The sequence below is a fragment of the Suillus discolor genome (genome assembly GCF_016758755.1).
Source record: "Suillus discolor strain FC423 chromosome Unknown F5147scaffold_58, whole genome shotgun sequence".
Taxonomy (NCBI): Eukaryota; Fungi; Basidiomycota; class Agaricomycetes; order Boletales; family Suillaceae; genus Suillus; species Suillus discolor.
This window is the reverse complement of record NW_024541305.1, coordinates 189,956-211,214: the sequence shown is the minus strand read 5'-3', so window position 1 is coordinate 211,214 and position 21,259 is coordinate 189,956. Positions and strand designations below refer to the sequence as shown.

At 47.5% G+C, this 21,259-nt stretch overlaps 6 protein-coding genes across 6 annotated transcripts; 3 read left to right on the top strand and 3 right to left on the bottom strand.

The window, feature by feature from the left end:
* Nucleotides 1-236: 236 nt before the first annotated feature.
* On the bottom strand, nt 237-991 carry F5147DRAFT_582695 (uncharacterized protein; the record flags this gene model as incomplete). Its single annotated transcript, XM_041431676.1, has 2 exons — nt 237-585; nt 642-991. Coding segments are annotated over 2 exons (699 nt in total), but the record flags the coding sequence as incomplete, so codon positions are not given.
* A 391-nt stretch (nt 992-1,382) lies between these two features.
* F5147DRAFT_339029 (apolipo protein O-domain-containing protein) lies at nt 1,383-2,313 on the bottom strand. The gene is made up of 4 exons (XM_041429283.1): nt 2,291-2,313; nt 2,067-2,238; nt 1,510-2,008; nt 1,383-1,465 (listed from the first exon to the last, which is right to left on the bottom strand). Exons 2-3 carry the CDS (start codon nt 2,161-2,163, stop codon nt 1,581-1,583), a joined length of 525 nt encoding a protein of 174 aa, XP_041289163.1. The 5' UTR covers nt 2,164-2,238; nt 2,291-2,313; the 3' UTR covers nt 1,383-1,465; nt 1,510-1,580.
* Nucleotides 2,314-2,498: 185 nt separating this feature from the next.
* F5147DRAFT_777399 (CHAT domain-containing protein) lies at nt 2,499-8,050 on the bottom strand (the record flags this gene model as incomplete). Its single annotated transcript, XM_041441980.1, has 19 exons — nt 2,499-4,945; nt 4,996-5,413; nt 5,469-5,566; nt 5,614-5,753; nt 5,809-5,959; nt 6,501-6,628; nt 6,687-6,706; nt 6,764-6,801; nt 6,875-6,979; nt 7,041-7,139; nt 7,197-7,242; nt 7,295-7,371; nt 7,424-7,456; nt 7,518-7,548; nt 7,607-7,638; nt 7,709-7,805; nt 7,869-7,901; nt 7,952-7,971; nt 8,026-8,050. The coding sequence occupies 19 exons, from the start codon at nt 8,048-8,050 to the stop codon at nt 2,499-2,501; spliced, it is 4,038 nt and encodes a 1,345-aa protein (XP_041289162.1).
* A 1,496-nt stretch (nt 8,051-9,546) lies between these two features.
* Nucleotides 9,547-11,706, top strand: F5147DRAFT_712450 (RTA1 like protein). The gene is made up of 15 exons (XM_041438360.1): nt 9,547-9,590; nt 9,689-9,738; nt 9,792-10,042; nt 10,088-10,135; nt 10,194-10,249; nt 10,300-10,327; nt 10,432-10,522; nt 10,580-10,643; nt 10,668-10,692; nt 10,742-10,764; nt 10,822-10,902; nt 10,952-10,991; nt 11,078-11,232; nt 11,308-11,356; nt 11,403-11,706. Exons 3-15 carry the CDS (start codon nt 9,985-9,987, stop codon nt 11,543-11,545), a joined length of 861 nt encoding a protein of 286 aa, XP_041289161.1. The 5' UTR covers nt 9,547-9,590; nt 9,689-9,738; nt 9,792-9,984; the 3' UTR covers nt 11,546-11,706.
* A 6,116-nt stretch (nt 11,707-17,822) lies between these two features.
* F5147DRAFT_655871 (uncharacterized protein) lies at nt 17,823-18,521 on the top strand (the record flags this gene model as incomplete). Its single annotated transcript, XM_041434034.1, has 4 exons — nt 17,823-17,972; nt 18,025-18,113; nt 18,171-18,239; nt 18,296-18,521. The coding sequence occupies 4 exons, from the start codon at nt 17,823-17,825 to the stop codon at nt 18,519-18,521; spliced, it is 534 nt and encodes a 177-aa protein (XP_041289160.1).
* Nucleotides 18,522-18,772: 251 nt separating this feature from the next.
* F5147DRAFT_777395 (uncharacterized protein) lies at nt 18,773-20,247 on the top strand (the record flags this gene model as incomplete). Its single annotated transcript, XM_041441979.1, has 8 exons — nt 18,773-18,945; nt 19,001-19,080; nt 19,115-19,208; nt 19,258-19,381; nt 19,433-19,650; nt 19,698-19,842; nt 19,894-20,025; nt 20,077-20,247. The coding sequence occupies 8 exons, from the start codon at nt 18,773-18,775 to the stop codon at nt 20,245-20,247; spliced, it is 1,137 nt and encodes a 378-aa protein (XP_041289159.1).
* Nucleotides 20,248-21,259: the final 1,012 nt, after the last annotated feature.

The window sequence follows — 21,259 nt, the reverse complement described above, 5'->3', positions numbered from 1 at the left end:
TGGCCGAGTTGCGTGAAAAAAAGAGTGTAGCCTGCTTGTAACGCTAGTGTTGAATTGAATAAGTCCTGAAAATAACTCGATCAGAGGCTAAGTGAGCTACCTCCAGTACAGTGACAAGTTCCTCGACAACAGTCCATTCATTGTTTTCCAATCGATATTTGCGGAAATTGGGCAGTTTCTTGTCGCCAGTAATCTTCTTGATGGGCTTCCGGTACTTGACTGCAAAACGCAGCATGTCATGTGTGGAGTTCCACCGTGTGACGACGTCTCGTGGGATAAGGTTTGCTTTGAGACCGGCCTTGTTGCAGCGAGAACGCCAGATAGGGAGTGCTTTGGTAGTTGAATGGATAATTGCAAATGACAAAAGACGGATCTATACAATGAAGTATGTGATCACATACCTGCAAGAGCGTACCAATGCGTTCTTGGCACTTTTCAAATGACGCCCAAATATCACGAGAGATTGTAAAATGTGATGGCAGTTCGATATTAGGGCGTCCAGAAAGCAGGAGATCACGAAGTGCACGATCGTTGATTATATTCACAGGTCGATTATTCTCTGTGATCCACCGTACGAGATTTGCCCTAAATCCAGTGTGAATAATGTCAGATGTTATTAAGGCCCAAAAATGTCGACTTACCGAACTTCATTGCTCGTGTGCATTCGATATGTATGATGGACAGGTTGTTGTCCTTTTCGAGCAAAAGCCGAGAAAACTGATCCACTCGTGGCCTGTACTACCTTTCCACCACTGAATGCATGATCGACTGCCTCTTTGCCCCAGCAGCCATTGGTGTGGTGCCTTAGATTCATAGTCGAGGACTTATCCTTGGAGTCCTGGAAGCGGCGGACACCCCCGGCAGGGAGTTTGCACTTGCGTGCCCCGCAAGGGAAGAAATGAACTAGACGTCCATCGAGATACTGGACAGTCACAGCGTCAAGCTTAAAAAAAGAATAGACTGCTGAACACCAAGTTTTTTTGAGTGCGTCTGTGAGTGAAAATTAATCAAGGTCCATGCAGACACGAGCAATAAGTTCACATACTTAGATCGGCCTCATCGTCCTGTTCAGCAGCAGGAGGTGCATCATTTTCATCAATATCAATTACTTCCGGAGCAGGAGAGTGCAACTCGGAGGGGGTTGCTTCGACCTGTGGAATGATAAGCTTAACACGTTTTGCAACATTGTCTGCCGCTATGGACTGCGGACTCGATGATGATACATCTGAAGTTTCTGAACGTGTAGACTCGGCGATTGAGGCCGTCTGATTGACCATAATGATGGAGTGAATGGAGGGAGTATTGAGAAATGTAGAGTTAAAGTGATGTATATCGAAGCAGACAGGCGGGACCTAGACAAAGGTGCGAATATCTCAGTATTCGCATTGAAGACTCTCTACTAACAAATTCTATACCTAGATTATAAGGTGCGTGTGTCAGGTACTGTGATATAAGATAAAATGGACTGAAACATTAGAGGGTGCGAGCCGACGTCGACAGGTCGCTCACCGTGCCCGTTTTGGATGCGCATCTCCCCTTGTGCCTGTTCTTCGGCCGTCCCGTCCTTTCCACTCTCGGTTCTATCGGAGACACCCGTAAACATACCCGTATACCGTGCTAACGGGTACGGTATGACCACGGGTACCACATCTCGACACCGTACCCGTACCCGCCATACCCGTGACCCCCATACCCGCGGTGTGGCCCATACCCGTGCTATACCCTACGCGCTCCCAGGCTATGCCGCTGTGTGCAATAGAGGTTCTTCTAATTTCTCCAAAGCGAGGAACATACCGATCTTCGAGCTCCCTGCCATACGCACCGACCCGAGAAGCGGTACCGGGAAGGAAATATGCGAATGCGCTGATTAGGGCTGCAGGAGGGAGAAGGATACGTGTAGGGAGTCCGCGCGAGCGAGTGAGGACACACGTCATTAGGGCGAAAATTCCGGTATAGAGCAGTTCGGGATTTAAGGGCTCTGTAGGATCACGGAAGGATTTTATGCGAGCTGTTCGTGGTTCAACGGTCAATGAGGGCGTACTAGTCGGCAAGACGATATTACTCACTTTCCACCTTCTCTTCAACAGAGATCCACCGGTCTATAATGCCTTGCGCGTTGGAGTGGACGCCGGTATAATAACCCGTGATCTCCCGCCGCACCATTCCGATTCGCTTCTCTCATGCTGACGGGGTGTCGAGTAGAATGAGTTCGGGTATGGGTGTAGGGTATATGGAGAGCTATACGACTTCAGTAATTCAGATAACGACATGTTGTAGGAGAAGTAGATACCTGTCTTTTCGACCAGCACATTACAATGAAAACACCTCCAAAATCTTGGATCGTCCCCATAGTACGTCACGTTAGTTATCATGAGTCTATCTGCTTCATGAATGGTGCTCGTAGTACTAAATCGTCACGGTATGTTCGATGGACGAGCCATCGCAGATCAACAACTTGTAAATGTGTACCAGGCGATAGCAATACGACGTACATAGAACTACACACCAATATGAACGAAACCCATCTTCTGCTCCAACGGAACTTTCATCTTCGTGGCGTGCGTAGCACGGTTCAGCGCCCAGGCCGCCTTCGTACAGTCCATCACACCTCCATCCTTCAAATCTTGGAACATATTCTCATAGAAGGCTTTGACGACGTGTTTTGCGACAGAGTCGTCCACCTGCCACAGCGTCCCAATAACGCTCTTGAACCCTGAAAACTGGAGACCAGCTGCGAGGTGAATCACTTCGTCGGGTGTCTCCTCATCGCCCACAGCGGTATGACATGCTGATAAGAACGCGAACTCGGCCTGCGGAATATCTCTCTCCATGATATCGAGCAGCGTCAGATGTTCATCTTTCATGACGAAATGCGAATTGTAAGGCTGCTTTGGGTCCTGCTTGCCATGACAAGCTAGGTGCACCCAGGTGTTCTGCTGCAAAGCTTCGAGCGCACCTGCTCGTGTAGCTGTGTCGCCAGAAATAGTAGTGTGTTTGGCCGTCGCAGGGACAAGCTTATGGACAAGCTCGAGTTCGCTGTCCACAGCCAAGAGCGCCTTGCCTTTCCCTGCACCCGGTTGACCCTGTCCGATTGTCACGAAGGATGGAGTGACGCGCTTCTTCATCATCTGTCTGGATCTGACCAGAGCCGAAAGTGTGGGCGTGTAAGAGCAGATATATAGATCCTCCAGGCATGGCTCCCTAGAGCCATCTGGGTTGGTTTGAAACGGGTGAGCTGCGTGGAGAGGAATGGACGTGAAAACTGCAGTGGGACACAGCCAGATTCGAGAGCGGCGCTTTAGTTTGAGGACGTGCTCGAGCACGTTGACAATGGGTAGCATGATCTCGTCCCATACTGTCCGCAAGAGGATTATTAGATCGTTTCGCGGCACGTTTGGGCCCAGAGTAGATGTGTGTCGTATTGCCCTGACGATGCGGTCCTTGAGAATGGTCAGATCTGCGAGAGTGACAGATGGTAAGGGAACATGATGGGGGTCTCCTGATGGCAAAACGATGATGGCGCTGCATGAGTATTGACTAGCAATGAAGATGATAACCGGGCCCTGACGGGCTGCCGCTTGCAGGTCTGAGTATGAAGGTGGGAGCAGGAACCGCGAGAACGCCGGAAGATCACGTATCTCAGCGACAGCAGCTTCCCATTGCCTTGTAAGTCTCCTGTACTCTATCGCCGCCCGATCAGCAGCAGCTCTGTCGCTGATTGTTGTAGAACTCTGTGCGGCATCGGAAACGCGCTTGCTCAGCTCCAAATAATTATGCGCCAGTGCCGGATTTGCTGACTCAAGGTCTTCAATTGGCGTCCTGAGTCTGGAGGCCAGCGACCATTGCTGGCCACGGCCCTGCTCTGCGAGTTCGACTGCGTGTCGTAGATTGTGATTGCGGATGGCACACGATGCTGCATCTACAGGCAGCGATCTGACACCATTGAAGGCAGCGGCAGCTTCACGCCGTGAAGTTGCCGAAGACCGTGTGGCCAAATGAGCATCCAGAAGCTCAAAAAATGTTGAGTAGGCTTCCAGCACGGATCCATGACCATGCTGCTCCGCTGCAACGGTCCAATTAAATGCGCCAATGATGCGTTCTGGGAACCCTTGAGTAGGATGTTTTGATGCGAGTCTGAAGTTCTCCATTGCAAGCGACAAATCAGCAGGATCATGTAAAATCTGGTAACGAGACAGATAGGCTTCCTGCAGGCACATATAGCTTAAGTGCCTGTCCGGGTGCAGTGAAGACAGAGCTGCCAATGGTTCTTGGCCAAGAGCAATGGCCTCCTCAACATCTTCATTCTTCTGAGTTTGCTTGAAACGAGAGCAGAGCGCTGAGCTCAGATTGGAAAGAGTTACATGACGCCCTGGGTGGCCAAGCCGCTTTAACCGAAGGGATTTACGATACCAAACAACGGCCTCGTTAAGATCCTCGCTCACTTGTGATACGTCATATCTGTGTTGGAGCGAGAGCGCAAGGTTGTTAAGCGTGGTGTCACGACATTGATGCCCATACGGGCACAACGTCAGTATCTCACGATAGAGGCTGATAGTTCGGGTCGTGTCTTCAATGTCGCCGCGTTTCTTGAAACGGTCGCCCCCTAGGTTGTCTAATGAGTAATTACGATGCCGCAGCGTTTCATCGTGCAAACAGATGGCCTCATCGAGATCACTAGTATTGCCTTGGTGCTTAAAGCGGGACATGAGTGAATGAGCCAAGTTGTTTAGGTAGGTATCACGATCAGCATGTCCCTCGGGACACAGAGACACGGCTTCGCGATGAAGCTGTATGCTCGTGTCAAGATCATCGATGCTGCCGTGCTGATCAAAACGTGCTCTGACTGCTCGTGCTAGCTTGTCAAGGGTGATGGGACGAAGTCGATGGCCCAGAGGACAGAGGTCGAGGATGACTCTTTGAAGGTGGATGCCTTCATCGGATGCGTCTGTTGGAAGATCGTTGCATCCGCCGATCACATAATCAACACCATTCTACGAAGGTACGTGCCCTCTTGACAGAGAGGGAGTAGCTCATGATAGAGTTGGGCGGCTTCGCAGATGTCTGCAGCAGTACTTTTCCTGGAGTGGCGCCAAGCTAGCGCTTGGGTGAGATTATATAGTGACAAGGGATGATCGGGATGGTGCTGCGGACGCAATGCAAGGGCATCGCGGAAGAGGCAAGTTGCTGTATCAATGTCTTGAACATCATTTCGGATGTAGCCCTTAAGGCGAACCCACGCGAGATTGGTGAGAGCCGTTGCGTGGTCTGGATGGCCGACCGGACACTGGTTCAGAACCAACTGAAAATGCTCCATAGCATCGTTCAAGTCAGAGACATTCTCGCTTTTCATGTATGAGGCAAATTGTGCGTGGCCCGCATCTGCGTCTCGAGCAATCTCGCAGTCTATGAGGGGCTATAGTTGGCGTTCCGTCAGCAAAGCTAACAGGACAGAGTCCAGGGTCACTCACATCAAACAGTGCGTCATTTTGATCGTCCCAAGCATGTACAACAGCAACCTTCAGTGTGATAGAAGGTTTGACACCGCGCACGGCTCGGAACGATAGATCTACGAGATGTCGGTGTATGTGCATGAATGAGAAGCGAATCACTCACCAAATGGGTGATCTCCATGATCGAGTAGCTCATCCCACGACATTTGAAGTTTCCCGATGACCTCTCTACCGCCTAGCATTCGACCAAGCTCATAGGATGCCCTGATCTCCATCGACAATGCAGGCGAGGCATTTGATGATCTATACACCAATGATCAGTTCTCACATCACGTCAGAAGATGTCCATGGACGTTACAGAGTTACAGTATCCCCCCACGCTACAGATTCATCAGATAACAGGACACTGATGGCCGATTTCCAGCGTCTCCTCGAGTCGACATTGATGGACACGTAAATGCCAGCGGGAACGCGCTCGGACGGGACTTGAAGATTCTTTCCGCTGATGACTATAGATAGAGTGTGAGGATCACGAAACAGATACGAAGATAGTATGGAGAGACTCGCCTTCAAGTCTGATATATCGGCCTTCTGAGCTGCCAGGCATGATGTTGCGATGGAGCAAAATGACGAGGATCGATGATGGGTAGAGTGGTGGAAGGAATGAATGGGAAGGGAAGATGGGGATAATGATATGGGGACTGCATGCGATAGAGTTCGGCTGAGTGGGAGATTGAGGCCAAGCGTTCAGGTCACGCTGCACGTGTATTTTCATATTGTCGGTGGATGTTCGGCACGATAGACGCTGATATGATTGCACAAGCTCTGGGAATGGAGATCACCGACAACTTGAAGGACTAGCAGAAGAATCTGTGCTAAAGTAGAGAATGACATGAACAGTTTGTGGCAAACGTGGTCTGCCAACATTGAAAGGGACATGCGAGTCTCAGAGTACTTGATAGTGTCTTGTAATTTAAAAGAGTCCAAAAGAGACTACACGGACCACCAACAACGCCGAATAAGTCACACAGATAAGACGTTACACCGCACGGTCTGCAGGTAACATGTCGGACATGGAAATACATACGAGGGCATCAGGGTTGTGCGCGTGCCAGTAGTCATGCCAGAGATGGAGGTGCATGCGCGTGGCGAGTATTGCAAGGATAAAGACCTGAAAACTACAGGGTTTGGGGGTGTTGTAAGTAGGAATTCTTAACAGAAGTTGGAAGTGCGTACCGTTCGAGGAAGTTTGCGGACTGAGTGTGCAGAACATCAACGGTTTAATCATATTGAAGGGTATATGGTTCACTCACAACATAGGAAAACAGCACTGGCGTGAGGACGTTCATGGCTGAGAGAACTTTCGGAACAACAATGATCACTGATAAGCACAGAAACATATCCAAACCCTGACTCACACAAACTGCATGCGTAGTAAAACATATTGTGCTTCACTAGGATGGCGCCCAGAGGGCCCCTGGCTGTCCGCCAGCTCTGTATGACACGTATGAGTGCGAGAAAGAACAGTCCTGGGGAGAGCGCTGGTCAGTGCATGTCTGTAATGTATGTGTCCAGTTCCGGGCGACATACCTAGTGCAAACACAAACGAGGGAAGAAATGGCATGGAAAAATAAATAATGCGCATGTTCCAGGAGCAGCCTACGGTTCCTGAGATCGTGCTAGTCGTAGCTGTGAAAGTGGAGTGAACATGGGCGAATAGTAGTGGGCGAAGGTGAGAGTACAAACCATCAGAAGTGGCAAACCAAAAGCCGATGAATGATACAGTGATAGCCTGAGTGATTCATCAACATTGCAAGGTGTGCTCAAGGTAGCATGTGACTCACAAAGAGGGCGGACAGCATGGCTACGAGTACAATTCGATTTTGGTTCCAAAGCGCGTATGTTCTGAGTATAAAAATACCTAAAAGAATCAGATAACGAGCACGTGCATGTCGGAGGGGAAAGGAAGATACATTCAGAGAAAGTGAGTGATACTACCCCTAGACCTGTCAGAGGAAAGAGCAGAGCTCGGCCAGGAAGCGCAGGCAACATATACCGTGCACGCACATGAGTAAATATTCATCAACATCCAGCATTTCTGGCGAATTCACGCAGTAAGCATCATTCATCAGCGGGAAAGTCCACTACACGCTCACAGCATCAGCATCCTTGTCTGGGGCGAAGATCACTGAAGTATAACATGTCAGTTTATTGTATATTATCGTTGGGATGTGTGGTACTGCTTGAAATCAACGCACTATATAGGTCCGCAGCGACGAGGGAAAAGGGGACATATCGTGCAATGATATAAAGAGCTTTGACCTTAGTCCAACGCGACCGAAGCAGGAATGTCCACTTTGAACAGTGTGGTATCAGTATTCGAAGCGAGGCGCATAGCAGAACAAGTGCATGACTTACCTCTTCGTGAAGTGAACTAATGTAATCATAGGTCTGTATAAACAGGTTTAACGGCAGATGGGAATGGATTGGGACAAGCCTACCCAAATTGTAACCAGCGTAACTGAGTTGTTAAGTTAGAACGAAGGGAGGGAGAAGCAGTTCAGATCGCCCGTACCGCATGTATACTGGTGGTCGGGCATGATGAGTATCTGTTAATATCTTGCCCTCGTATTACGACGTACTGCTAAGTAACGTAGATTCCAGGCCGTTGCGACTTGGACGTCGTCAGCCGAAGGCTCCATCTGCTCTCGTCCGAGTGGCAAAGAAATAGGTTTCACGCATACATCATACTGCTTTTCTTATCTCTTATGAATGAGCCTGAGAAGACCTACAGCCCTAATTGGATTAGATCGACACCAAGTTGATTTGGACACTCGCATGTGCCCATTGTGTCGGTCCTTGATTCCTGTTTTTGAAGTTTGAAACACCATCAGTCCTTGAAAAACACAGCCATCTTGGAGGGACTAACGTTTATACAGGCTTTGATCAACCCGGCCGTTTCCGACGTACGCTTCTTTCGCAGATGGCTTTGATACGTGGGTGCCGGTGATGATGATATGAAAGCAGACTGAAAGAAGCTAACAGCTGACGTTGGCAACATTGAAGGCTTGACATCCGGATCTATACCTGATTTGTATTAAACCGCCTCGAAAGCTTTATGGTATCGAACCATATGCATATCCCTTGTTATCAGTTCGATTAGGAGGATGGATGTATTAGCGCACCCTTGATCTTGAGAAGTCTGGCACGATGTCGACGAAACAACTGCGCATGTACTTGCTAGAAAAGAAGACTGCCAGTGGGGTGACCTCCGATCAAACTCACGATAAAGAAACCCAGAACCAAAAATAGACTCAGATTTTATGGATGACTTTCAGAAGTTCCAATGTGCTTGGCAGGGTTTGAGAACGAGGAGCCTGTACGATGTGTAATCGCGGCCTAGAGAGTTATTCTTGTTGGGTACCATAACATGTAAGTAAAGAGACGAACCAAAGTGCTTACTACAGTAGTACGTAAAATGGGTGACTGCAAAATTATGTGCCAAGTATGGAATTATGGGAACTATGCTTGCTAGTCACGCATCAACAAAAGAGCCTGAAACATGTATGTCAATATATGCTGCCCGAAGTATATATGTTGAATATCAGGGCTTGTATCAAAATTTAATGCCTTATATGCACCTTATATGCACCTTGTAAGCTGGTTAACAGACTTGTGTACTCATGTAAGCTTCACAAGGCCTTATATGCTTCGGGCTCTTTTGTTGATGCGACTCACCGATTGCAACAGCTTCTGATTAGCGCTTAGCTAGCAACACTTGGTTGAACCAGAACATTCACATCCACACCAGAGGTGCACATGGTCACCGTCTGGACTCTGGCATTACAGGTCTCGATATATATAAAACTCTGGCAGCAGTAGCACAGGCGGCTACCACCTACCACGCACGGTATGTAATTTTTCTCGCCTATGTCAGGCTTTTGCTCAACCTTTACCAAGTTAAAGTTCAATTGACAGTATGTACTATGTAGGTCATTGTACAACACCGCAGAAACAGCCGCTTCGAATCGGACATCGCTCTGGCAAAAAACGGATAGGCGCTGTTGGCATCGTTTCATGACAGCCGGCGGCTGAGTTGGATGTCTTCCTACAAATATAACCTCGACTGTGGCATGCAATTCTCAGGACAGGAGAACAGGTTTACATGTGGGGTTCCTGTGAGCGCGGCTACGTGTCATGATGTCAAATCTCACTTACCAAACGCTTCTGTCTTTTCGACCAGCACTTTACAGTGAAAACACTTACAAAGTCTTTGATCGTCCCCATAGTACGTCACGTTAGTTATCACGAGTCTATCTGCTTCATGAACGGTGCTCGTAGTACTACATCGTCACGGTATGTTCGATGGACGAGCTAAGGGACAAGTTAGCTCCCGGCAGTCAGGACAGTCTGACTCAGTAACTTGGGTTACGGGCCATTCCAGCCTATCGGCAATTTTAGATCTTGGTCGCAAACATATCATTAGCGAGTCATCCACACCACGATGGGCTAATTTGAGGACGCTGCGGCGTGCATGGCAGGAATTCTAACCCGGTATCTACTTGAAATAAATGATTGCAGTGCCGTGGCGTGTATAAGGCTCCCATTGTTCAACATTTAACACCCACCAACTGGAGGCCATTCCTCTGTCACAATGTCCTTTGGCGCCGTGTTTGCTACAACTAGTAAGTGCCTCAATATGAAATTTCCCTCGGTGACTTTTACGAATAAGTGCGTCAACAGCACCAATTACTGTTGGTCCGTACCACTACGTCCCTACAGAGTGGATATGTATCCTTGTGAGTTGTGTTGTTTGTGCAGTTTGCATATATTTCACATTCTTCCCTAGTTTTTGGTGTTGTACAGAATTTCGACTGGTATGAATTTCGACTGTTGACGATGGACGGTCATGGCTTAATATTTTCAGTCCTCCACTTGGGCCAGGCGGTCAAGTATAAACTGTGGTGAATGATCCCCACAGCGACCTTCGCGGGTATCTTGGAAATTCTAGGATGGAGTGCCAGATTATGGTCGAGTCGGAACCCCAAGCTTTTGACGCCTTATGAGATCCAGTAAGTGTTCATCCAGAAGGAATCACTCGTATGCACACTTAAACATCTTCGCTGCAGAATCGTCGGCACTATAATAGCACCTACTCCGCTTGTCGCAGCCAACTTTATCATCCTTGGCAGGGTAATTACTTAAATTGGACCCCAGTACAGCCGTCTAACCCCAAGGTTATGTTAGTGTTTCTCTGATACTTCTAGCATTCGATTACTGATCTAGTGCAGATACCATCGTTTTTTGTTGCTTTGTTAGTGTCATACATTCAAGTGGTGTGAATCCTTCACATACCTCCTCTTCCTATTAGGACATTGTTTGCTTGATTGTACAAGCTGTGGGAGGTGCATCCGCTGCGCACGCCGCCAGCACGAAGACAAGCGCTTCGATGGTATGCACATCATCCTATATTGTGTCTGACATTCACATCATCGAGACAGGGTGCGAATATTATGCTAGGAGGAATTGCTGCTCAGCTTTGTGAGTGATGAGTGCTTGTGTATGCTTCTCACTAAAATTCACGACCTTCGTTTTCCAGTTGCAATAGTGGTTCATTGTCGCTTTAGCGGTTGAGACTCTCTTGCGTTTGCGATATAATCGACCCTTCCGCTACGTTGAACAACGTCGCATATTGGAGAAAGGCCCACGTGTTGTAAGTAAGAACTTGCGACTTATGCTTTGTGGCATGGCGTTCTGTACACTTTGCATATTCATTCGGCTAGTGTTCAGCATATCTTCTTATCAAGGTTATGATATGCTGAAATTTGTCCTTGGATCGGTGTACCGTATTGTGCAGCTCGCCGATGGATGGGATGAGCCAGTGATTACGACGGAGCGCTACTTTGGTGCGTTGTTACTATCATCGCCAGGAATACGCTGACAATGCTGTAGACTGGCTCGATGGTGGCATGGTGACTCTTGCCATCTACACTCTCAATTTCTTTTACCCGGGTATCTTGGTGAAGAAAGACAATCCTCTGACTCACGCTTCACAGCAATCCATCGACGAAGAATCTAGTTCGACCAAGACCTAAAACATTGAGTGCTCTTGGATTTTACTACGAAGAGACGATGGACCGTCGTATTTATCAGTAGAGCAATTGTCAAGGCGTTCTTCTATACTACTTCCACTCAAGTATCTACTTAGCAGCCTGGTTTGTGCGATTGTCGAGCATCTCTGGCATATCTTGGCATGTTATAATAACGCCTGTTTTCTATTTCCTGCCAGCTGCCATACCGGTGACTCCCATCCTTTCACTTAAGATTTCACGGTGCAGAAAGGCTTAACGTTGTAAATTTGAAGGATACCCGATATGACTAGTACTCAGGCTTGACTGGTCCAATTAATTTCCTACTATCTAAGTACTCAAGCTGAGTCAAGCAGAAGACGAGGCTGTAAACGAGTCGAGTACACAAGAACTTTAGTGAACATTGTAGTTGACGAAAACACGACAAAGTATACGAAAATAAGATAGCTGGAGCGCAAGAATATGATATCAGAGTCATTTTCACAACAGATCGCAGATCAACAACTTGAACGGTCGAGTACACAAGAACTTTGGTGAACATTCTAGTCGACAACAACATAACAAAGCATACGAAACCGAGATAGGGTATAGCTAGAGTGCACGAATATACCGGGCTCATGTTTTACAACAGTAAGAAAGAGGATCACAGATAAACAACTGGTGAACATGTAAGGTATGGCTCACGCACTTTCCTCTAACGTGTGATGGCATGTGACACGATGTGACTAGCTGTGACCTGAAACACTAGATGATCATCCTGGACGAGAACACGCTCGAATGCAAAATAAGAACACGGGACGCATCAGAACTAGTACAATTATGTAGCGTATGAGTTGTGTAGACTATTAAACAGTGAATTATCAATTAGAAATAAGTGAAATACTTAGTCAGAGCCCAGCGTTCTCGAGTTCTGCCAGAATGGAATTAGGGAGGACTCCATCACCAAAATTACCGAATTCAGAGATCACATGATATATTGGATTTTCTGACGCCGCCAATTACACATACCTGTGATATCCGACATTTGAAATATCGTCGCGACACGGTGACATCAAACATACCAGCTGTCAGACATAACTCAGCCAGTAGAGTAGCTGTCAGACATATGGCAGATACATCCCGATACATCCAATGTATTATATAGAGTAAGTGACGAAAATTGGGTGAAAGCTAAGTAAAGTACCTAAAGCGCGCCATAGCCTTCCTCCATAAGTATGTTGTCATCGAGTTCCTCACCATCGTCAGCCATAATCTTGTCCTCCTCATCGTCCAACAGGATATCGTCCTCACCCTCGTCACCCTCCTCGTCATCATCGTCCTCACCTTCCAAGTTGTTGTTGTTGTTGTTGTCCTCCTCCTCACCCTCGTCACCTTCATCAAACTCCTTGGTGATAGCGGCTTCGTCCATGTCTGTTTCGGCTTCATCGTCTGAATCTTTGGGAACGTGTCCCTCGCGCTGCAAAATGTCATCCCACTCTCGCATACCCTTATGGCCAACAGCGCCCCCTCGAAATCTCATGAACATATCTCTATCTACGAACCTAAGTAGCACATGTGTAGTTAGCGGGTAGATAGTCACCAAAAAGAAATCACATACATGTTCACATAGTATAATACCCAGTCTGGGTCTGATTCATGACGTCCGATTGTTGGAATAAGAAGTCCTTTGGGATGGCCAAAAGCAAAACCTGGAATGATATGAACACCCCGAATGACGCACTCCGGATCAAGAAATCCATTTGCATCGGGGCTTTCGTCCTCGAAAAATTGGAGGCGCTGGAGTCTCTTCGCAGTGAAGCCGGCTGGACTGGTATCACGCTTGAACCATCTAATGAATAGTAAATCGATTCGTTTAGGACGGGACCGTACCATATCAGGGGTTTCATAGTGTTCCACATTAACATGGAAAATTTTGATGAGGCGGGCATACCAGTAGGGATGAGTGCAGTCGTCCTCATGTGACATGACCATGAGGTCAGCACGAGTGCGGGGGTTGATAGAATCTTGCTCATGTCGAAGATCATATGTAGTATAGTTGACCTGAAGGATGCTGTGTTCGAATAGATTGTTGTCCGTGATGAGAACCGAGTTGCGCTCTGCATCAGAAAAGTTGTGCTTGTCGCCTTCATACAGAAGACCTTGCAGACAAGCATACAGATGGTCTTTTAGGTGAGGAATAAAGTTCTATATCACTGTATTAGATACACCTTCAAATTTAAAATGGCCAATACATACCTGGACTGCCGGATCATCACCCAGCTCACCCAACCATGCCGTGAGGTCGTAAGTTGAACGAGCAGACTTGGCGATGTGGTAATGTTCTGATGGCGAAGTCCGCATACGACGATGTCTATTAGTACCCTGCTGGTCAGCAAGCTGTGCGCGAGCATTGATGACCTTGCTACAGAGGCGCTCAATAGCATCTTGAGTTGCAATGCTTGCAGTCATAGTGGCTTTGGTCTTTGGGGTGCGAGGGTAGCGTCTTTTGAGTCGTCTATGCTCTAGTTCACCCTGTAATAGACTTGAATATATGATCAATAACATAAAAAAAAACTCACCGGTTGTGTAGTGTAATTATCTGTTGTCCCCCTCATCCTGATCGTGTTAGGGTAGTCTCCAAGCGCATGAAACTTATATGTCTCGATATTAAGTTTCTTTACCTTTGGGTGTGATGCACCCCCCTTTGCCTTAGCTGACAGACCTTGCCTGGCAGCCAGCGCAGCTTGTCGACGCCCCCAAGCGGCATGTTCATGAGGCAATTCCATGGTGACATAGGTTTCGCAAGTTGTCCGTTGAAACTTGCGAACACTCTTGCCAAGGACAACTGTTGCCGAGTCGAAAAAATCCAGAGTGTCTTCAGTATGTAGATGGAGCTTGGCGTAAGCTTGCCAGGTAGCGAGGTCGAACAAAAGGTCCAGAATTATCCTATCATTATCGGGATCTAACAGTAGATCCTCGAATACTGGGATTGTGCACTAAAATTAAGTTTGAAATTAGATATGATCAAATTATGATTGAACTCAGAGGCTCACCTGCAACAGATCTTCGAAGTCTCGCACTGCAAGATGTTTCATTGCAGAGGCGTTCCTGTGGAAACGCCTGATCATTCCTCTCCCGAATGTTGGAACACGACGGTACCTGATGTAGATAGTTCTGTAGTCAGTAATGATAATAATAAAAAAACAATGTACCTCCAGTTCAAATCCTTCACCACATTACCCCCGGCAGCATGTGCGATGCGCATCAAATGGGTGAAGATAGCCTTCCATATGCCAAGCTCGAATTTGTGTAGCATGTCCACGATGAACATCAAAAATAGATTAAATCTGAAGGCGAGAAGCTGATCTGAAAATGCATTCTAAGTTTGATTAGCAACAAGTTGAAAATAACGTATGATCAAGTACTTACACGTGTAGGCACGAGGGACTCAGAATTAAGGATCGATTTGACCCGCTTACTATCCACTGGTGCACCGCGTTGGAAAATGAGCTTGCGTGTGCGATCAATCTTGTTATGACGGGCTTGATCATCAACATGTTGAAGTGTTGATCGATCGTGCATATCACCCTCTGTTCCCATCCTGGGTACATCTGCCTTCTTGATCAGACAGCGTGGGCAAGGACATTCGCCGAGAAACTTGATTCCAGCGAGCAAGATCCTGATCTCACATCAATATAAGAAGCGTGATAATCAAAAGAAACACCTACTTCTCGGGGTAGTCAGCAGAATATGTGAAAAACCGAGGAAACACTCGGTGAATAATGCCGTCTCCACAACGGATCACGATGCCATGTTCATAAGCATGCATAAAGTCTTCGTCGAGAAGGAGCTTCCATATTGCCTGCATAAGCTCGCGTTTGCAGTGTGTGTACACCTCCGGCGAAGATGCATCCTCAAAGAACTTAAAATATGAGTCTTGAAAATCGTCCGGAATCTGAATGTTTCATAAATAAGGGTTACTTCAAGTGATTTGAAAAGACTTACTGTAGGGATGTACGCGACGTGATGGCATGCAGAAGCGGTAGGCTTCCCACGTGTGTATTTAGATTCATTACCGAAAAATACATAGAATGGCCAGAGGGAGGCATCGCCAAAATTTGAAAGGTGTGTTGAGTCGGAATACATCATGAGTGATGCTACGACATGTTCAAGATTGCTGTCCGGTTCATGGGGAAGGGAGTTGACCTCGACGTAGGCCTCCATCATCGCAGGTGAAGCATATGCCTCCGAATAGACTTTGATGCTCCGTTCTTTGGAGACTTTCCACATATGACGAAATGGTGTCATATGGAACGTTCTCGCTGCGCCATCTTCGAATACTTCTGTGATGATATCGATCAACGATCGATGGCACACACCTTTAATTTCGAGCTCGGGGGCATCATGTTCTGATGGCCACTTAGTTTTTTCTTTCGGAAGGCAAATATGAACTGACGACTCCTTCCACCTGTTCCTAGCACTGAAAGGGTTGGACCGGTCCTCGAGGTACTCTGCAATAAGTCTTTTCTCTCGGGTGGCACTGAAAATTCTTACGTCGTCCCTATTGTAAGCGTCGTCGTCGAGGAATGTTGTGAGTCGCTGCAAAGCAGCATCAGAAATCAGATTTGAGCTGGAGTATTGCCAGCACATCAGTAGACCGGCGGTTGGACTACTGAAAGCAGAGTAGAGGTTATCGGGAGTGACGGAAAATGAGAAGGGGGGGCCAGTGTGAAGGTGAGACGGAGTATTATCGGAATCTTCCCCAGTCTCATGCTGCAACATTGGCGTGTCACATATGCTATTGAGGGAGGACCGTGGAAATAGAGTGGGACGAGTAGCGTAGACTCGGTATAGTCCCATTGCATCTGGCTCTGTCTGAAAAGAAATAAGTTCATTACCGACGTGATGCACCTCTTCAGTGACAATCTCATCAGCCCGAGCTACCTCAGGCACATCTTCGCCAGGAATAAAGTCATCATATCGTCTGGGCATGCGTATAACACACCCAGAGCGATTGGAACACCGGGGAGCCGCACTGGACTCAGGTAATGGTGGGGAATGTGCAGGGGATCGTTGCGAGGGTCCAGGAATATTGTCATCCTAAAATATATTTCAAAATATTAGTCAAGAAATGAACAAACACCGAAAACATACCTGAACATCCCAGTTGTCAGTCTCCATATCACCCATATCTTCGAGGGGATCTGGAATCCCGGCTTCTTCGTCAGCCTCGTCCAAGACATCTTGGTGGTCTCGGCAGTTGATTCTTTGCCTCTTATTCTTTCGGCTCTTCTCAACACGCCGGTAAGATTTGCTGACCTGTGTGCTAAATTCATGGTGAGTATCGCACTGTGTCTCATGTATGCTCAAGTGCCTCTGACTGTTGAAAGTCTTCCCACATCCCAGGCAAGTGAGCGCATCCATGGAGAGTAGAGAGAGTGGGGGACTTCAGACAAAAAATGGGGAGGAATCAATTATATTGGTTTCGAACTATCTAAAATACAAACACTACTAAATCATGTAAGGCTGTATCAATACTTGAACAATTAGTGTGAGCCATATGGATGCACCTCATTATGGAAGCCCATTAGTGACATTCGAGGACTCGAGGACCGCAATGTGTCGTGCATAAGGTAGACTACCCCAACACCAGTCAAGTCTGAGGTCAATTAGGGAGGGCGGCAGCAGCTTCAGATATAAAACAATACAAAGGTTATGTCAATGCCAGAACAAGTGGTAAGAATCAATGGGACGCACCTTAGAACCCAATCCTCCACACTCACAGAGGCCGGCATTAGAGTATCCGGCTCGCACTCCATACTGCAACTCCTTCCTGTGGAGCAAGCCATGCGGAGTTGTTGATGGGACGGGAGAAGTGCCTGGTTGACGAGAGGGGTGAGAACTGATGCCAATGGCGACCATGCACAACTGGGTATCTTTGTGTGCTTTGAGGGTGGGATACAGGAATGGCAGGAAGGCTTGAATGCATAGTGCGAGTCCAGCCCAGATTTGAACGGAGCACGTTCTCGGCGCTGAAATGACAGAGAGAAAACAATGTTAGTGATACGGATAAATTGAAACATTACCTAGGGCTGTGGCGTGCAGAAAGAGCTTTGGGATTGCAAGGACAGGTGAGAGTTGAGTGAGAATGCGAGCATATCAAAACAAGAAGTTCGAACTTTCCGTCCCGATGGTCACGTGACTATGTTTATTAACACAAACAACGCGTCAATAAATGCCACACTCTCGCTGTTATCTTTCCTTAATCTTATATCAACACCATTAATCCCAATTAATCTTTATAATGCGCATCATCAATACTGAAGACCACCTCGACCTGGCCAACTGGACGTCATTTTTCCATGACAATGTCGTTGTGCTGGAGATCGATAACTTGCTGGCCGGATGGCCGACTTACACCCTCGATTTTACACCGGAACGCCCAGGCCTGTTGGTACGTATTTGTGATATATTTAAATTTCTCATTGATGACATTGATACTACAGAGACTAATACTGCAATTGAAGGATGCTTCGGAGTTCAGGGTGATTGAAGAGAAAGATAGTGATGATGAAGCTGACGGACAAGCCAAGAGGTGTTTTTTTCGCGTCTTATTGACTTGAATGTATACTAACATAATCCAACTTTCTAGTGACTTACAGCCTGTTACTGAGGAGGATCCAGATGCTACAATGGTCTGTGAGCCAATGCCGGCACCCAAGTAAGTTTTTTTTAGATTTGTTTGTGACATTGACTCAGCTATTATTGTGCTTGCAGGGACTCAGACATGGCTCAGTGCATCAGCGCAAAGCCCGTCGTGCTACATGTCATCCCCAAGGACCCTCCCAGTATCGTCCATATCCAGCAGAAATTTGAGAAGGAGCACGACTATATGTGGCCTCCTCACCGCGGGTTCAGGGAGAGCTCTAACCGCACATGGATCACTCAGATTGACGCGCTCATGACCTTACCCGCAGCTGTAGAAGCCTTGAAGTTGGACTAAATTTGTTCTTGTACTCTTTCGCAGTGCTCTTTTGCACATTATTGTTATTTCATTGCTGTCGCGCTCTCTGTCATGTACTAATAGTAACATCAATCACTTGTTGTAAATGTAGAACTAATTGCGCATTTCTTGTCACACATATAATATCACTGTTGAGTCCATAATCACATCGGAATTATTGATAAATTGACAAACAAACATTAATAACGCGTCAAATGTTACAACCTTATCTTTCTTTCCACACACCCACCATGGCACGTCGTAAACGCTCTGACTCGATTACCTCGTCGGATTCATCAGCATCCTCACGTAGCTTGAACTCGGTATCATCAGTGGACCCCTTACCTCCGAAGAAGGTACCAAAGAAGGGCACGAGGCCCAAGAAAAGATGCCGTTCATCAGATAATGATGAGAAAAGGGCGAGGTGAGTCTATTGATTCATTTCAAACATTCTGATCATTAATAACAACTAAATATAGGAAAAAGGAGTCCGATATTGATCCTGACGAGGAATTTCTCGCCGCTGCACGCTGCACGCTGTATAGCGCGTTGCATCGATGTGTTTTGTAAGACAAAACAATTGATTAATGTAGGTTTGGCTCTGCAGCAGCGCGATGCTGCAGAGAATGGTGATCTATCAGAAGATGAAGACACCCAGGCTTGTCGAGAGATGCGGCTCTCGAAGATGTGAGTTGATCTCAAATTTTACCATGGACTAACTCGTTTATTGTCTCAGATCACCTAAAGTTCAAGAACAATACAAGAGGAACTATGCGCGGCTACTTCACCTTGCTCCGAGTCTGAAACCTCTACTCGGCGACCCTCGTAAAGCCTCCGAGCTCAATGATATCATCAAGAAGGTGAGTGTATGCGCATATATGCATATATTATCTACTTATTTGATCCATCAGATGGATGCTACTATCTCAGGTACTCGCTCTGACGATGCCTCACATCTGAAGAGTCAAATCGGCCATTACGCGGCCTTCAACACCAAGGACCACCCAATACGTCCAGCCATATACGACGGAAGTGGTTCGCATACCCACTTGGGTATCAACCACCCTGTTCTAGCGCGCTTTCTCTGTCTGGTCAGGGAACTCAAAAGATTTTCAGAGGACGCTGACAAGTGAGTTTTTTAAAAAATTCACCTCACATTACTCTAACATTTCGTAGGGCACTTAAAGACATTCAATGTGGCAAGGTAAACTTGACTGCATTTGCACTTCCCACATTTCTATGGGCCGGAGACCCACCAGGTCAAGAATATGACGACAACAACATGTTCGAAGGCATGTTCGATGGCTACTTACTGGAGCGGGTAGGCTTTTTTTTTGGTATTGTTCTAGATTGATATTCCTTTGTTTATTAGACTATGCGGCACATTTTTACAAGTCCCTTGAGTGCATATGGAGGGGAGACACGCGCGACACACACCTGCAACGCCACTTTACACGACATGACGACGGTGGAAGCAGCACATATTGCCTATGGCTGCTTACAGGTTTGATTACTTCAAACTTAACATGCTGATGAGTTGCTCAATTTTACTCAGGTTCATTTTGGCATCAGCGCCAAGAATGCATGGTCCGAAATTGATGGTGCCTTCAACTACCGGGAATTCTACAACAACATCATCGAGCTGATTGAAGATTCACCTGATCCGGAGTGGAAAGAGAGCCCATTCAGTAACATTTTCCGACTTAGTCGGACAGCCAAAGGTTGAGATTCTGCCCAGGTAACTGGGCCATCCAAAGTGGGCCCATGGGTGGGTGGGAGCGGGTGGGCCCACAGTACAGAAATCACCGACACTGGCGGTTGGGCTGAGGTGTGAGGTCCATAGAGATGAGTGGGCCCAAAATGTGTGACCAGGTAGGCCTGCATGCTTGAGGGTGAGAATGGGCCAGGCAGATTTGCGAAAATTTTGACGGATGGGCCCAGCCAGCATGTATGCGTACATATGGGCTCGGGAAACAGGGCAACGGATGGGCCCAAAATGTGTGACCGGGTGGGCCTGCATGCTTAAGGGTGAGAATGGGCCAGGCGGATTTGCGAAAATTTTGACAGATGGGCCCAGCCCGCATGTATGTGTACATATGGGCTCGGGAAACAGAGCAACGGATGGGCCCAAAATGTGTGACCAGGTGGGCCTGCATGCCTAAGGGTGAGAATGGGCCAGGTGGATTTGCGAAAATTGTGACGGATGGGCCCAGCTTGTAGGCATGCTCGGGAACAAGGGCAACGGATGGGCCCAAAATGTGCGACCGGGTGGGCTTGCAATGCCCGAGGATAGGCCCAGCGGATTGCATGTAATCTTGAAAATCACGATGGATGGGCCCACCGTGGATTTCATCTCAGAAAAGGCAAATTGGCCCAGTGCATATGCAGATGTGGTCTCGGAAACAGTGACGGATGGGCCCAGTCCGCTGTGTTTGGACTTGGAAAAGGCAACGGACGGGCCCAGTCCCCCATGGGTAAAATAACTTCGGGTGGAGTCTCGGGGAAGGCTATGGATGGGCCCAGAACATGCTTATTTGCTCGCGAAAATGGTGGCTGATGGGCTGAATGTGCTTGGAAGGGACTCAGGAATAGACCCTTCCACCCATGAGTGTGGAATCGGAAAGGGTGACGGATGGGCCCAGCACTCGTCGTATATCGCCGAGAATGGTGGAGCCCGTAGATTTGGTCTCGGCGAAGGCGACGGGTGGACTCAACTTGTGTGTATTCCTGAGAATGGT

What these genes read in the sequence shown, in the direction of transcription:
- F5147DRAFT_339029 (XM_041429283.1), bottom strand. Translation starts at nt 2,163, where the DNA reads ATGGTGCGGCGGGAGATCACGGGTTATTATACCGGCGTCCACTCCAAC. An exon ending in TGTTGAAGAGAAGGTGGAAA is followed by an intron (nt 2,009 to 2,066) that starts GTGAGTAATATC and finishes AACCACGAACAG; the next exon opens with CTCGCATAAAATCCTTCCGT.
- F5147DRAFT_712450 (XM_041438360.1), top strand. Translation starts at nt 9,985, where the DNA reads ATGGCAGGAATTCTAACCCGGTATCTACTTGAAATAAATGATTGCAGT. An exon ending in CGCCGTGTTTGCTACAACTA is followed by an intron (nt 10,136 to 10,193) that starts GTAAGTGCCTCA and finishes GTGCGTCAACAG; the next exon opens with CACCAATTACTGTTGGTCCG. An exon ending in CAGAGTGGATATGTATCCTT is followed by an intron (nt 10,250 to 10,299) that starts GTGAGTTGTGTT and finishes ATTCTTCCCTAG; the next exon opens with TTTTTGGTGTTGTACAGAAT.